Genomic DNA, 12,461 nt, shown 5'->3' with positions numbered 1-12,461 from the left:
AACATTTAAAGCCTTTTAAGGGACTTCCCTGGTGGCGCAGTGGTTAAGAATCCACCTGTCAATTCTTGGGACATGGGTTCAAGACCTGGTCCGGGAAGATTCCACATGCCACGGAGCAACTAAGCCCGTGAGCCACAACTACTGAGCCTGCGCTCTAGAGCCTGCGCGCCGCAACTACTGAAGCCCGTGCGCCCAGAGCCCGTGCTCCACAACAACAGAAGCCACTGCAATGAGAAGCCCACGCACGGCAATGAAGAGAAGACCCCACGCGACGCAACTAGAGAAAGCCCGTGCAGAGCAACGAAGACCCAACAGAACCAAAAAAAAAAAAGTGCTCTTATAAAAAAATAAAGCCTTTTAAAATCTACCAAAATTTCTCTTTATAAGAATCCTTCAATAAGAAACCAATTAAGAGTAAATATTTATTAAAAGTATTTTTCTAATTAAAATTAATCATTTACATTTAAAATTGCTGGTTCAGAAAGTAAGCACGGGAAAGTAACTTTCAGATCCATCCTGCTCATCTTACAGACACGAAAACTGATATTCTGCTTGCGATGAGGAAAGGCACTGTGCTAGGTGCCTTCCCATACTTATTCTGTTAATCAGAAAAAGAACCCTATACGGATTTTATAACTCTCCAATTTACAAATGGAGAAATGGGCCTAAAGCGGTTAAATAAACAGCCCTAAGTCACACAGCTGATAAACCGTAGGAGGGATACTTTATTCTGTGAGTGATATTAATGAATACTAATTTTTAAATTTAGTCACAGATTTTTAAAAAATATTTGTTTTATTTATTCATTTTATTTATTTCATTGTGCCAGGCCTTAGTTGCAGCACATGTGCTCCTTAGTTGTGGCCAGCAGGCTCCTTAGTTGTGGCATGCGAAATCTCAGTTGTGGCATGCGAAATCTCAGTTGTGGCATGCAGGTGGGATCTAGTTCCCTGACCAGGGATCGAACCTGAGCTCCCTGCATTGGGAGTGCCGAGTCTTAACCACTGCACCACCATGGAAGTTCCTAGTCATTGCTTGAAAATACAGATCTTGAATGGTAAGCTTAAAAACAATTTTCTGAAATATTAGTTTTCCCTTTTAACAAAATTAAATGTTTCATATTATTCTGTATGACCTTCCGCCTCCCAACCCCATTTTATTTAAAAAAAATTTTTTTTTGACTGCACCGTGTGGCACGCAGGATCTTATTTCCCTGACCAGGGATGGAACCCGTGCCCACAGCAGTGGAAATGTGGAGTCCTAACCACTGGACCACCAGGAAATTCCAACCCCATTTTAAATAACACCCAAATGGTCTACATAAAGCCAATTCTGGTAAATTAGGAGCAAAGGTTGAAGTATTGGTCCAAACTCTGTCCCTCATCATCAACAAATTTTTCTTTTTTATTCTTGTCTGAAGGTGACTCACAGCAATGGCTAAATTAGTCATGCTGCTAATTTACCTCCAAAGGTTTATTTAGCACCTCAGAAATATCTTTTCTCTTGACATAATGAAAAAAGACAATGAAATGTGCACACAACAAATTTTTAAAGAGATCATCAGGGACTTCCCTGGGAGTGGTCCAGTGGTTAAGACTCTGCGCTTCCACTTCAGGGGGGTGCGGGTTCGATCCCTGGTCAGGGAACTAAGATCCCACATGCGGCCGTGTGGCAAAAAAATTAAAGAGAACATCATTCTGTGTATTAGGGAAGAATTTGTTTTTGCTTAATTTCAACCTGATAACAGTCATAGGAGTAGGAGGATAAAGAGGAAGGCCAAAAGTGTTTCAGCAGATAAGCAGGTACAAATACTCTTAGGGGCCAATGGTCTCTTCTCCAGCCCTGATTAAATTCTTATCACAACAGAAGAGAACCAGAGTTGAGGAAGGATAAAATATGTTCTGACTCAAAAGTGGCCCTATCCATGTCTTAGAGACTATGGTTTCAGAAACAGTAAAGGAAAGCTAATAAATCTGAAACATAAAAATTCAAACATCAGCAAGGAAAAAACATACATATCAAAAATGAAACTAGGGCTTCCCTGATGACACAGTGGTTAAGAATCTGCCTGCCAATTCAGGGGACATGGGTTTGAGCCCTGGTCCAGGAAGATCCCACATGCCGTGGAGCAACTAAGCCCATGCGCAACAACTACTGAGCCTGCAGTCTAGAGCCCGCAAACCACAACTACTGAAGCCCACGCACCTAGAGCCCATGCTCCGCAACAAGAGAAGCCACCACAATGAGAAGCCCGCGCACCACAACGATGAGTAGCCCCCACTCGCTGCAACTAGAGAAAGCCCGCACGCAACAACGAAGACCCAACGCAGCCAAAAAATAAATTAATTAATTTAAAAAAATATATATATATAAATGAAGCTAAAAGACAACAGACAAACTGGGAAAAAAAGATGTACACTTGTACAACAAATAATTTACAAAGACCCCATAAGAAAAAGATGAACAATCAACCAAAAACAAAAAATGTGCAAAGGATACGAACAGGCACTTTACAGAAAATAAAATACAAATACAAATGGAACACAAATTTAGATGCTTAACCCTGTTCATAGTTAAAGAAATACAAATCAAAACACTTAAGATTTTCACCTGTCAGACTGGCAAAAACAGGCACTCTCTCCTACTACTGGAGGGGGTCTAACATCAGAGACAGTAGGTAATCTGGCACTAACAAAATCTTTTTTAATTAATTAATTTTTAAAAAATAAATAAATTTATTTATTTATTTATTTATTTATGGCTGCATTGGGTCTTTGTTGCTGTGCGCGGCTTTCTCTAGTTGCGGTGCGCGGGCTTCTCATTGCGGTGGCTTCTCTTGTTGTGGAGCACAGGCTCTAGGCGCGCGGGCTTCAGTAGCTGTGGCTCATGGGCTCTAGAGCGCAGGCTCAGTAGTTGTGGCATACAGGCTTAGTTGCTCCATGGCATGTAGGATCTTCCAGGACCAGGGCTTGAACCCGTGTCTACTGCATTGGCAGGCGGATTCTTAACCACTGCGCCATCAGGGAAGCCCCTTTTTAAATTTATTTTTATGTTTTTATTATGTAAGTCTCAGGTATATAGCATTATATTTCAAAACCTGTACACACTCCAGAGTGATCACCACCAAAAGTCTAGTTACCATCCATCGCTATAATAAAAAAATCTAAATTCTTTTGGCCAGTGATCACCTCTAGGAACTTACTCTTCAGATATACACATTAAAGTATATCAAGGGACTTCCCTGGTGGTCCAGTGGTTAAGAATCCGCCTTCCAATGCAGGGGACATGGGTTCAATCCCTGGTCGGGGAACTAAGATCCCACATGCTGTGGGGCAACTAAGCCCTCACGACGCAACTACTGAGCACGTGGGCCACAACTAGAGAGCCCACATGCTGCAACTACAGAGCCCACATGCTCTGAAGCCTGCACGCCACAACTAGAGAGCCCGTGCACTGCAACTACTGAGACCATGTGCCACAACTAGAGAGAAGCCCGCATGCTGCAATGAGGAGCCCATGCACCACAGCAGAGTATCCCGCATGCCGCAACGAAGATCCCGCCTGTCACAACTAAGACCCAACACAGACAAAAATAAAATAAATAAATATTTTAAAAAAGAAGGTATATCAAGATATATCAACACACACGTACAAGGACACAGAAGCATGTTATAAAAGAAAAAAATTATAAACAATGTCAATTAAAGCACATTCATCCTATGGAATATCTTTATGTAATGATATGAAAAAACCTCTAACTCATTCTTTTTTTTTAACTCATATTCTTAAGTAAAAAAACAAACAAACAAAAAAAACCTACCACACACACACACACACACACACAAACCAGCAAACTTCAAAAGAATATGCATACAGTGCAGTTACACAGGGATTAGGTATGCAGTCAGTATACAAGGGAAAAATTTAGTAGTCAAAAAAACCCTTGAAAATTACTGCTCAAAATAACATTGAGCAGTAATTTTCATGCAAACTATAATTTGAGAATCAATGAACCAGAATAAAGGAAAAAGGAAAACAACGAAATTCTGAATTCAGCTATCTGGACATCTAAATGATCATGCCTTTAACACAACTATAAAGTCTCTAGTATTGAGTGGGAGATGGGTGAAAAGTAATACACATTCCTTGTTTTACTATTCTAACCTGTTTTAATATTAAACCTTTATGATCTTAAATAAATGTACATATATTTTTTGTTGTGGGGATTGTTCACTGTTGAGTCCCTAGCACTTAGAATAGTGCCTGGCACATAGTATTTGTTGGATGAATAAATGGAAAATGAGCACCTGGTCTGGCTCAAAATGATCAATGAATGGATGCCAGATTAGAATAAAAATCTTGCTTATTGATATCACAATGCAAATTGTGCTTTGTAGAAACAAAAACATCTTTATCTTTTTGAGAGCTGGTATTTCCTTTTGTGGTTTTAGGGAACTACTCTTTTTTTTTTTTTTGGCTGCGCCTCACAGCATGCGGGATCTTAGTCCCCTGACCAGGGATCATACCCGTGTCCCCTGCATTGGAAGCACAGAGTCTTAACCACTGGACTACCAGGGAAGTCCTAGGGAACTACTCTTTACTATGCCCTTGGTAATTGTTCTCAAGACTTCCTAATGGAATCCCAACTTTAGCAATTAAGTCTCCATTCCAGTATGATTTCTATTCAGTTTAATGATTACAAAAGATATATATGACATATATATATACAGCTAATCATATCCATATATATAATGAAATCCTCATATATAGATTTGTTCTGAGGTTAGCTAACTTTGGGGATTGATACTTGGGAGGAGGGAGGCAAATGTTTATTTTATACCTTTTGGTGCTCTTTGTCTTTTTTTGGCCGCGCTGCTCATGGCATGCGGGATCTTAGTTCCCTGACCAGGGATCGTACCCGCGTCCCCTGCATTGGAAGCACAGAGTCTTAACCACTGGACCGCCAGGGAAGTCCCCTTTTGGTGCTCTTTGAATTTTCTAACCATATAAAACATCAAAGGGATTTATATAGGTGATAGGCTTATGGGTCATTGTGGCTTTCTTTTACTTTTCTGTATTAAAAAAAATGACACAATTTTTTTTTTTAATGTGACAGTGGTACATTCAATACTAAATTAAACCCTCCAGCGTTTACCCTAGATAGTTGACAATATGTTCAATCAGGGCACAAAGATGAAGCTAATCCAAAACACAGACCATGTGGAACAAGGAGGAAAATGTGAGAAAGACAGAACGCCGTTTCTCCTTCTTGTCTTCATAGAAACCCAGTAACACTTCATTGTGACAGAACTAACCACACTGTATGAAGTCAAGCCTCAACTCCAGACGGCATCAAACACCATTCACTTTTCACAATGCTGGCTCCTTCTCAGAACAGTCTGAAAAAGATCTCTCCAGATATTTCGAAAATTTGACTTTTGTTCTGAGAAAAATATATTAAATGAACTTCTGAATTCTCTGATTGGAAGAAATTAAACAAGAGTCTTAGATTTCACCTACTGGAAAATGTTTAGAGCTAACACTTACTATAATGAACATAACTTTAAAAAAAAATCTCTCCAATCCACACCCTTATTTGTTAATCTTTAAAGTTTTTGTTTGGCTTTGTTTTTAATAGTTCATATCTTTCTATTTTATATTTAAACTTTTCTGTCTACTTGGTTTGGCACACTCATAACTTAGTAAGAGTCAATGACTACTTAGTTGGAGGAAAAAAGAGAAATTACTCGCTAAGTTTGTTGCCAAGTTCTTGAAGAGCTTGCTCCTGTTCGTGATATATTTTTTTCAACTGGTGATTTTCATCCTGGAGGTGAAGGAACTCCTTCAAAACGATAAAAGACAGAAAATGCAATTTAAAAGAAACAAACTCCACACTGCATACATGCAATTAAAGGATAGGAATGTATCCTTCAGCTTTTCATAAAAAATAGCTGCTCTAAAAAAACCCAAAAAGCTGCTCTATCAACTATCAGCTATTTTCCATTCATTTAATCTCCTTACTGATATTTTTAAAGATGACCAGTATACTCTGTTTCCTTGGTATAAATGTAAATTATTATTTGATTCTCTTTTTAAATAACTTAACTGTCATCAAGATAGAATTTTTAAAGTTTTACCACCATTATTTACTTTTTTAAGACTAATGATTTGTTGGGTCTCATTTCTAAGATGAGATAAGGTGTCCTTCTCCTTTTGAAGATCTTCTTGCAAAGTTTGCCTCCATTCCTTCTCAATCTTCAGATCGGTTTCCAGTTGCACCCTTGAATGACAAATAATACAGAGAAGTTCAGTGTTATTTCTCACATGACGGTTGTATGCATTCTTCATTAACAGCATCTCTTTGGTTGATTACTTTCACCTTTGTAATGCAATTCTTCAGGTAGTTTCTTTCACAAATTTTTTTAGAAAACAAGTTCAGTAGCACAGGGTTTTCAGATCTCAAAGTCTCAGTTAATTTGTCAATCACAAAAACCTCTTGCTAAATGACAATTTGTCATTTATTAACTCTGTATACATAAATGCTGTTATAAGCATGGAAAATGCCTGGAAGGGCACACCATACTAGTAAGACTGGTTATATCTTAGAAATGGAACCATGTTCTGGGCCATGAGAAAACTTTTACCACAAACTAATGAAAAGTATTGTTCTGATATAAGGATTACAGCAACCACGAAATCAATTCAACATCAGAAACAGAAAAATCAGCCCTGGTGCCAAGTGCTACTTTGCAGATTACTGTTGGAAGCTGACCCATTACAGTACAGAGCTAAGACCAGGGAGACACTAGAGGAAAATCCACACTGCCTGAAAATGCCAGCTCACATTTGAAAGCTCTATTTCATCATTCAAACAACAGGTGCTAGCTGGAAAAACAAAAGTAGTCAACTTCTTACATTTTAGGAAACCCCCCCAAAATAATTCCAATAATTATTGCTCATAAGTAGTTGTAACAGGTGAGGTATATACTAATAATGCAATAGTTCCTAATACCATACATTTTAAATTATAATGTTATGTCATAATATTGAGAATATCACCATATTACATTATATTAATTTTTTGTTAATATGATTACTTTTGTTTCCTCATAAAGTTAGCATTTCCATCTACAGCCAAATTATTTTCAGTGAAGCAATTTTAGATTTTATAATTAAGGTTGAAGGGACAAGATACCTCAAAATGGAATTTACAAATTGTTGATAAATACCATTTCACCACAAATTTAAAAGGGATACAGAGGGACAGGTATATGCTACTAACACTGAAGTAAGCAAAGTACAGAGTGAGTGCATTGTTGAGTGGCTGCATCATCCAGAATCAGAAAAAACTGAGTGAAAAAGCAAAGGAAAAATTTTGTTTTTAAGTTATTTTAAATATATTGTCAAAACACATGTTGACCACCAAGGGCAGAAACCATAAAGGGAAAATAGAACTATATAAAAATGTAAAACGCCTAAATGAAAAAAACCACTCTGAACAAAGTTTAAAAATAAACTATAGGGTTTCCCTGGTGGCGCAGTGGTTAAGAATCCACCTGCCAATACAAGGGACACGGGTTCAAGCCCTGGTCCGGGAAGATCCCACATGCTGCGGAGCAACTAAGCCCGTGAGCCACAACTATTGAGCCTGCGCGCCACAACTACTGAAGCCTGCACGCCTACAGCCCGTGCTCCACAACAAGAGAAGCCACCACAATGAGAAGCCCGCACACCGCAAAGAGGAGTAGCCCCCACTAGCCACAACTAGAGAAAGCCCGTGAGCAGCAACTAAGACCCAACGCAGCCAAAAATAAATTAATTAATTTTTTAAAAACACACACAAAAAAACTATAAACTTAGAAAACATTTTCACTGTATGTGAAAAACCCACAGTAAACACATAAAGAGCTCTTATATAAATAAATATTAAGAAACTGAACACCACAGAGTAAAAACTAGAGGCTATGAACTGGCAATTCACAAAATAAAGAAATACAAAAGGCTATTACTAGTAATCAAAGATATGCAAACTCAAACAATAAAGCACAATTTTTCAGGCTAAATGATTCCTTTAGGTTAACTGAGATATGATACTGTAGACCTACAGTAACTGATATGATACAATGTCCATAATGTAGTAAATATAATAAACAAGATACTAAAGAGCATGTAGCATGATCCTCTTTCTATTGATAAAAAGCAAAAAATATCTATGCATACCCAAAAAGAATGTTCATCAAAATGTTAGAAAAAGGTATATCCAGGGAATTCCCTGGCGGTCCAGTGGTTAGGACACCGCGCTTCCACTGCAGGGGGCTTGGGTTTGATCCCTGGTTGGGGAACCAAGGTTCCCTCATGCCACGAGCGCAGCCAAAAAAAAAAAAAAAGGTATATCCTATTTTTATTTTCTGCACTTTTTCCCATATTTTCTTACCTTTGGTCAACAGGATGTAATGTTTTCATAATCAGAAACCAAAAAAAGTTATTTCCATTTTAGATGAAAAAATGGAATTTGTTTTTCTTGGACAAAGTCCCAATTGCCTATTTCTACAGAAACAGTTCCAATTTTTCTGAGACATCAGGGATCCCCTTGATCTCCAAATTGTTAACATGTTTATGCTCTACTAAAATGGCACCCAATGAGAAATGAAATTACTTTCACAGTTTCAGCAGGGACAAACATCTTCTCTCCACATCTGTACCCAAGACCTACTGAGTAGGTTAGCCCTACAGGGAAGCAGCAGGTCCCTGGAGCATTATTTGGGTCATCCTTTGGGCAGGGATCAAACAAAGGCAACATTGTAGAATTAATATCAGACTTGTCTTACCTACCCTTTTGTCAAACTCCAGAAAAGTGATTCAGTAACACGGAGTACTGAAGTTTCAAGATTGTATTCTATTGACTGGCAAAGTGTCCCAGTCTTGCTTTTCACATTTTTCCATTTCGCAGGGTACAGGGACTTAAACAACAAAACCCTTGGCACCATTAATAAACTTGATGACTTAAATGTTCTTTGTGATTTCTGTTGCCAAGGGAGTCCTGAAAGCGCTTCTGTGAAAGTTTTTAAGAGAAAATGTTTGTTTGCCGAGTGGTGGGTTTTTTCTGGGGGGGGGGGGGAGGGGTGGGGGGGCGTGTGTGAGTTTTAGTTTCACAATTTACAAATGATGTAAGTTTCCAACCAAGGTAATACTCCCTGGCCTAAAGCCTTATTCTATATACCAATTTCTCAAAATGTTATTTTTGTGGCAGATTTAAAAGGAACTTAATTCGGTTCTGAACAAGGTGGAGTAAACACATTTCTACTTATCCCTCCAACTAAGTACAGTTAAAATCCCTAGACATTATATATAAACAAACATAAGAATATTCTGAAAGGGGGAGAGAAGAAAGCAGACCAGCTAGGAATGCCAGAATTCAAGGAATAACATGGTGATGAGTTCCCTGAGGCTTCTTTTTGCCTTCTTTATAGCTCCAACTGGATGTTGAAGAAGCCCACAACCCACAAACAGCAATGGGCACAGACAAAAAAAGCCCCAAGAAAAGCCTACTCTCTCCTGTCAAAGAGCTGGGAAGAAGCAGCCTAGCGTGATAGAAACCTTTTCAACGATAAATGCCCTATTCCAAAAAAAAACACCAGAGGAAAAAACCATGCCCACCCCAACCACTGTCAGCAAAAGCCAAAGAGGGAGCCTAGTTTCTACCCTCACCTGGCAATAATGAGAGGCATGCCTCCCAATTCCCACTGTTGTAGTATCAGAGAAAGAGCCAAGTGCGGAGCCTGGACTTTTTTTACCACCACCCAGCAGTAATGAGGTATCTCTCCCCACCACCTCTACGGTATTAGTGGAAGTCACATAGAGAGCCTGGACCTTTATCCTTATGCATCAGTAACAAGGCATTTCTCACCCTCCCCACAGTGTCAGCAAACGCCAAGTGGGGAGCCTAGATTTCTACCCTGGCCTGGGGTTAGTGAGGTACCTCTCTCACTCCCCTCCAGGATGGTGTCAGCATAGACCAAGAGGGAAGCATGGACTCCACTCCCACTTGATGGTAACAAGGCACCACTCTCCCTCTCCACAGTGTCAATGGAGACTGAGTGGAAAGCACAGATTTCAATCCCTGCCCACTAGTTAGGCACCCTTCTCCATTCCATCCAGGATGGTCCTGGGCTTCTACCCCCACTTGGTATGAAGAGTCAGTGTCCACGTTCCCCTGCTGGTGTGGTTTCAGTAGAGGACTGCTAAAACATAAGATTTAAGTAAGATGCAGTCTCATAACATAGTTCCCAAAATGTCCAGAATGCAACTGAAAAATACCTGTCATACCAAGACCCAGGAAAAATCAACAGATTCCAACAGATTCCAAGTCAACAGATTCCAGGAAAATTCAACAGATGGCAACATGTCAGATAATTCAAGATGCTGGATTTAACTAACAAGAATTTTAAAGCAGCCATCATAAAAATGTTCCCATGACCAATTAAGAAAATGCTTGAGGAACCCTCCTACACTGTTGGTGGGTATGTAAATTGGTAAAACCACTGTGGAGAACAGTACGGAGGTTCCTTTAAAAACTAAAAATAGAGCTACCATACGATCCTGCAATCCCACTCCTGGGCATATATCTGCAGAAAACAGTAATCCGAAAAGATACATGCACCCCAATGTTCACTGTAGCACTATTTACAATAGCCAAGACATGGAAGCAACCTAAATGTCCATCGACAGATGACTAAATAAAGATGTGTTATATTTATACAATGGAATATCAGTCAGCCATAAAATGCCATTTGCAGCAACACGGACAGACCTAGAGATTATCATACTAAGTGAAGTAAGTCAGACAGAGAAAGACAAATATCATATGATATCACTTACATGTAGAATCTAAAAAAAATGAGATAAATGAACTTATTTACAAAACAGAAATAGAGCCACAGACATAGAAAACAAACTTATGGTTACCAAAGGGGAAAGGGGGGAGTTTGGGATTAACATATACACACTACTATATATAAAATAGATAACCAACAGGTCCCACTGTCTAGCACAGGGAAGTATACTCAATATTTTGTAATAACCTATAAGGGAAAATAATCTGAAAAAATATATAGATGTATGTATAACTGAATCACTTTGCTGTACCCCTGAAACTAACACAACACTGTAAATCAACTATAGTTCAATTAAAACAACAAAACAAAAAACTCCCAAAATGTCATTTCCTCTACCTAGAAATTCCCTTTCCTGCCCAGATAGTGACTTAGACTCCTGGGTATCATTTAAAATACAGTTTATATTTTACTTCCTCTGAAAAAAAAAGAATATGCTTGAAACAAATTAATGAATAGGAAGTTTTGAAAGGAAGAAAGGAAATTTTGGAAGGGAAGAAAAGTCAAACGGAAATCTTAGAACTGAAAAATAAAATAATCTCACTGAATGGTCTCAATAGGAGAATGAAGATGATGAGGAAAGAATGCATGAATTTCAAAACAGAACAACAGAGATTACCCGATCTGAACAACAGAAAGAAAACTGACCGAAAAAAATAAAAATAGTGTCAGGGTCCTGTGGGACTATTAAAAAAAAGATCTAACATTCATGATATCAGAGTCCCAGAGGGAGAGGAGAAAGCAGGTGGAACTGAAAAAAAATATTTGAAGAAATAATGGCTGAAATTTTTCCAGATTTGGCAAAGATAAGCCTAATGATCCAAGAAGCTGACCAAAGGAAAAAAAGGATAAATCCAAAGAAAGAATCTTGAGGGTAACTAGAGGAACAATGATTCAAATGACAGTCTACCTTTCATCAGAAACTACAAAGACCAAAAGAAAGTGGCACAACACTTTTCAAATGCTAAAAGAAAAGAACTGTCAACTCAGAATTTTAAGGATATTCTGAAAATATCCTTCAGAAATAAAGGTGAAATCAAGACATTCTCAGATGAAAGAGAACTAAGGGAATTTGTTGCCAACAGACCTACCTTAGAAGAATGGCTAAATGAAGTTCTTCAGACACAAAAAAGGAAACTTGGAGCATCAGGAATGAAGAAAGAACAATAGAGAGTTTTCTAAATTACGTTTAATGGTTGAAGCACAAACTATATCATTGATGTGCTTCTCAATATTACATAGAGGAAATATTTAAGCAAATTATATTGTAAAAAAGAGAACGTAAAAAGACCTAAGTGGAGGTAAGGCTTCCACACTTCCCTCAATATAGTAAAATGTTGATACCAGTGGTGAAAAGTTGCAGATATATGATACAATGTCTAGAGTAACCACTTTTAAAAATCTATACAAAGAGATACACTAAAAAATACTACAGATAAATCAAAAGCGAATTCTAAATAATGTTCAAGTAACCCATGAGAAGACAGGAAAAATAGAATAGAGGAATGAAAATACATAAAACAGCAGATTTAAGCTCTAATATATCAACAATTACACTAAATGTAAATA

At 38.2% G+C, this 12,461-nt stretch overlaps 1 protein-coding gene across 12 annotated transcripts in view; it reads right to left on the bottom strand.

Moving 5' to 3' along the window:
- The window catches only part of RUFY2 (RUN and FYVE domain containing 2), a 50,223-nt gene that overhangs the window by 11,029 nt on the left and 26,733 nt on the right, over window positions 1–12,461 (bottom strand). For 9 of the 12 annotated variants that reach the window (XM_082424470.1, XM_082424478.1, XM_082424469.1 and 6 more), the window contains 2 exons: window positions 6,151–6,280; window positions 5,748–5,842 (listed from right to left, as the gene is read on the bottom strand). In XM_082424470.1, coding sequence (XP_082280596.1) covers window positions 5,748–5,842; window positions 6,151–6,280 — 225 coding nt within the window. Of the gene's footprint in view, window positions 1–4,840; window positions 4,928–5,747; window positions 5,843–6,150; window positions 6,281–12,461 lie in introns of all 12 variants that reach the window. The other 3 variants (XR_014253304.1, XM_082424479.1, XR_014253305.1) reach the window with 2 other exon arrangements.

This window comes from Balaenoptera physalus, assembly GCF_965194825.1.
Source record: "Balaenoptera physalus genome assembly, chromosome: 14".
NCBI classification, from domain to species: Eukaryota; Metazoa; Chordata; class Mammalia; order Artiodactyla; family Balaenopteridae; genus Balaenoptera; species Balaenoptera physalus.
Note: the sequence above shows the minus strand (reverse complement) of the source record. Positions and strands in the feature narration are given on the sequence as shown.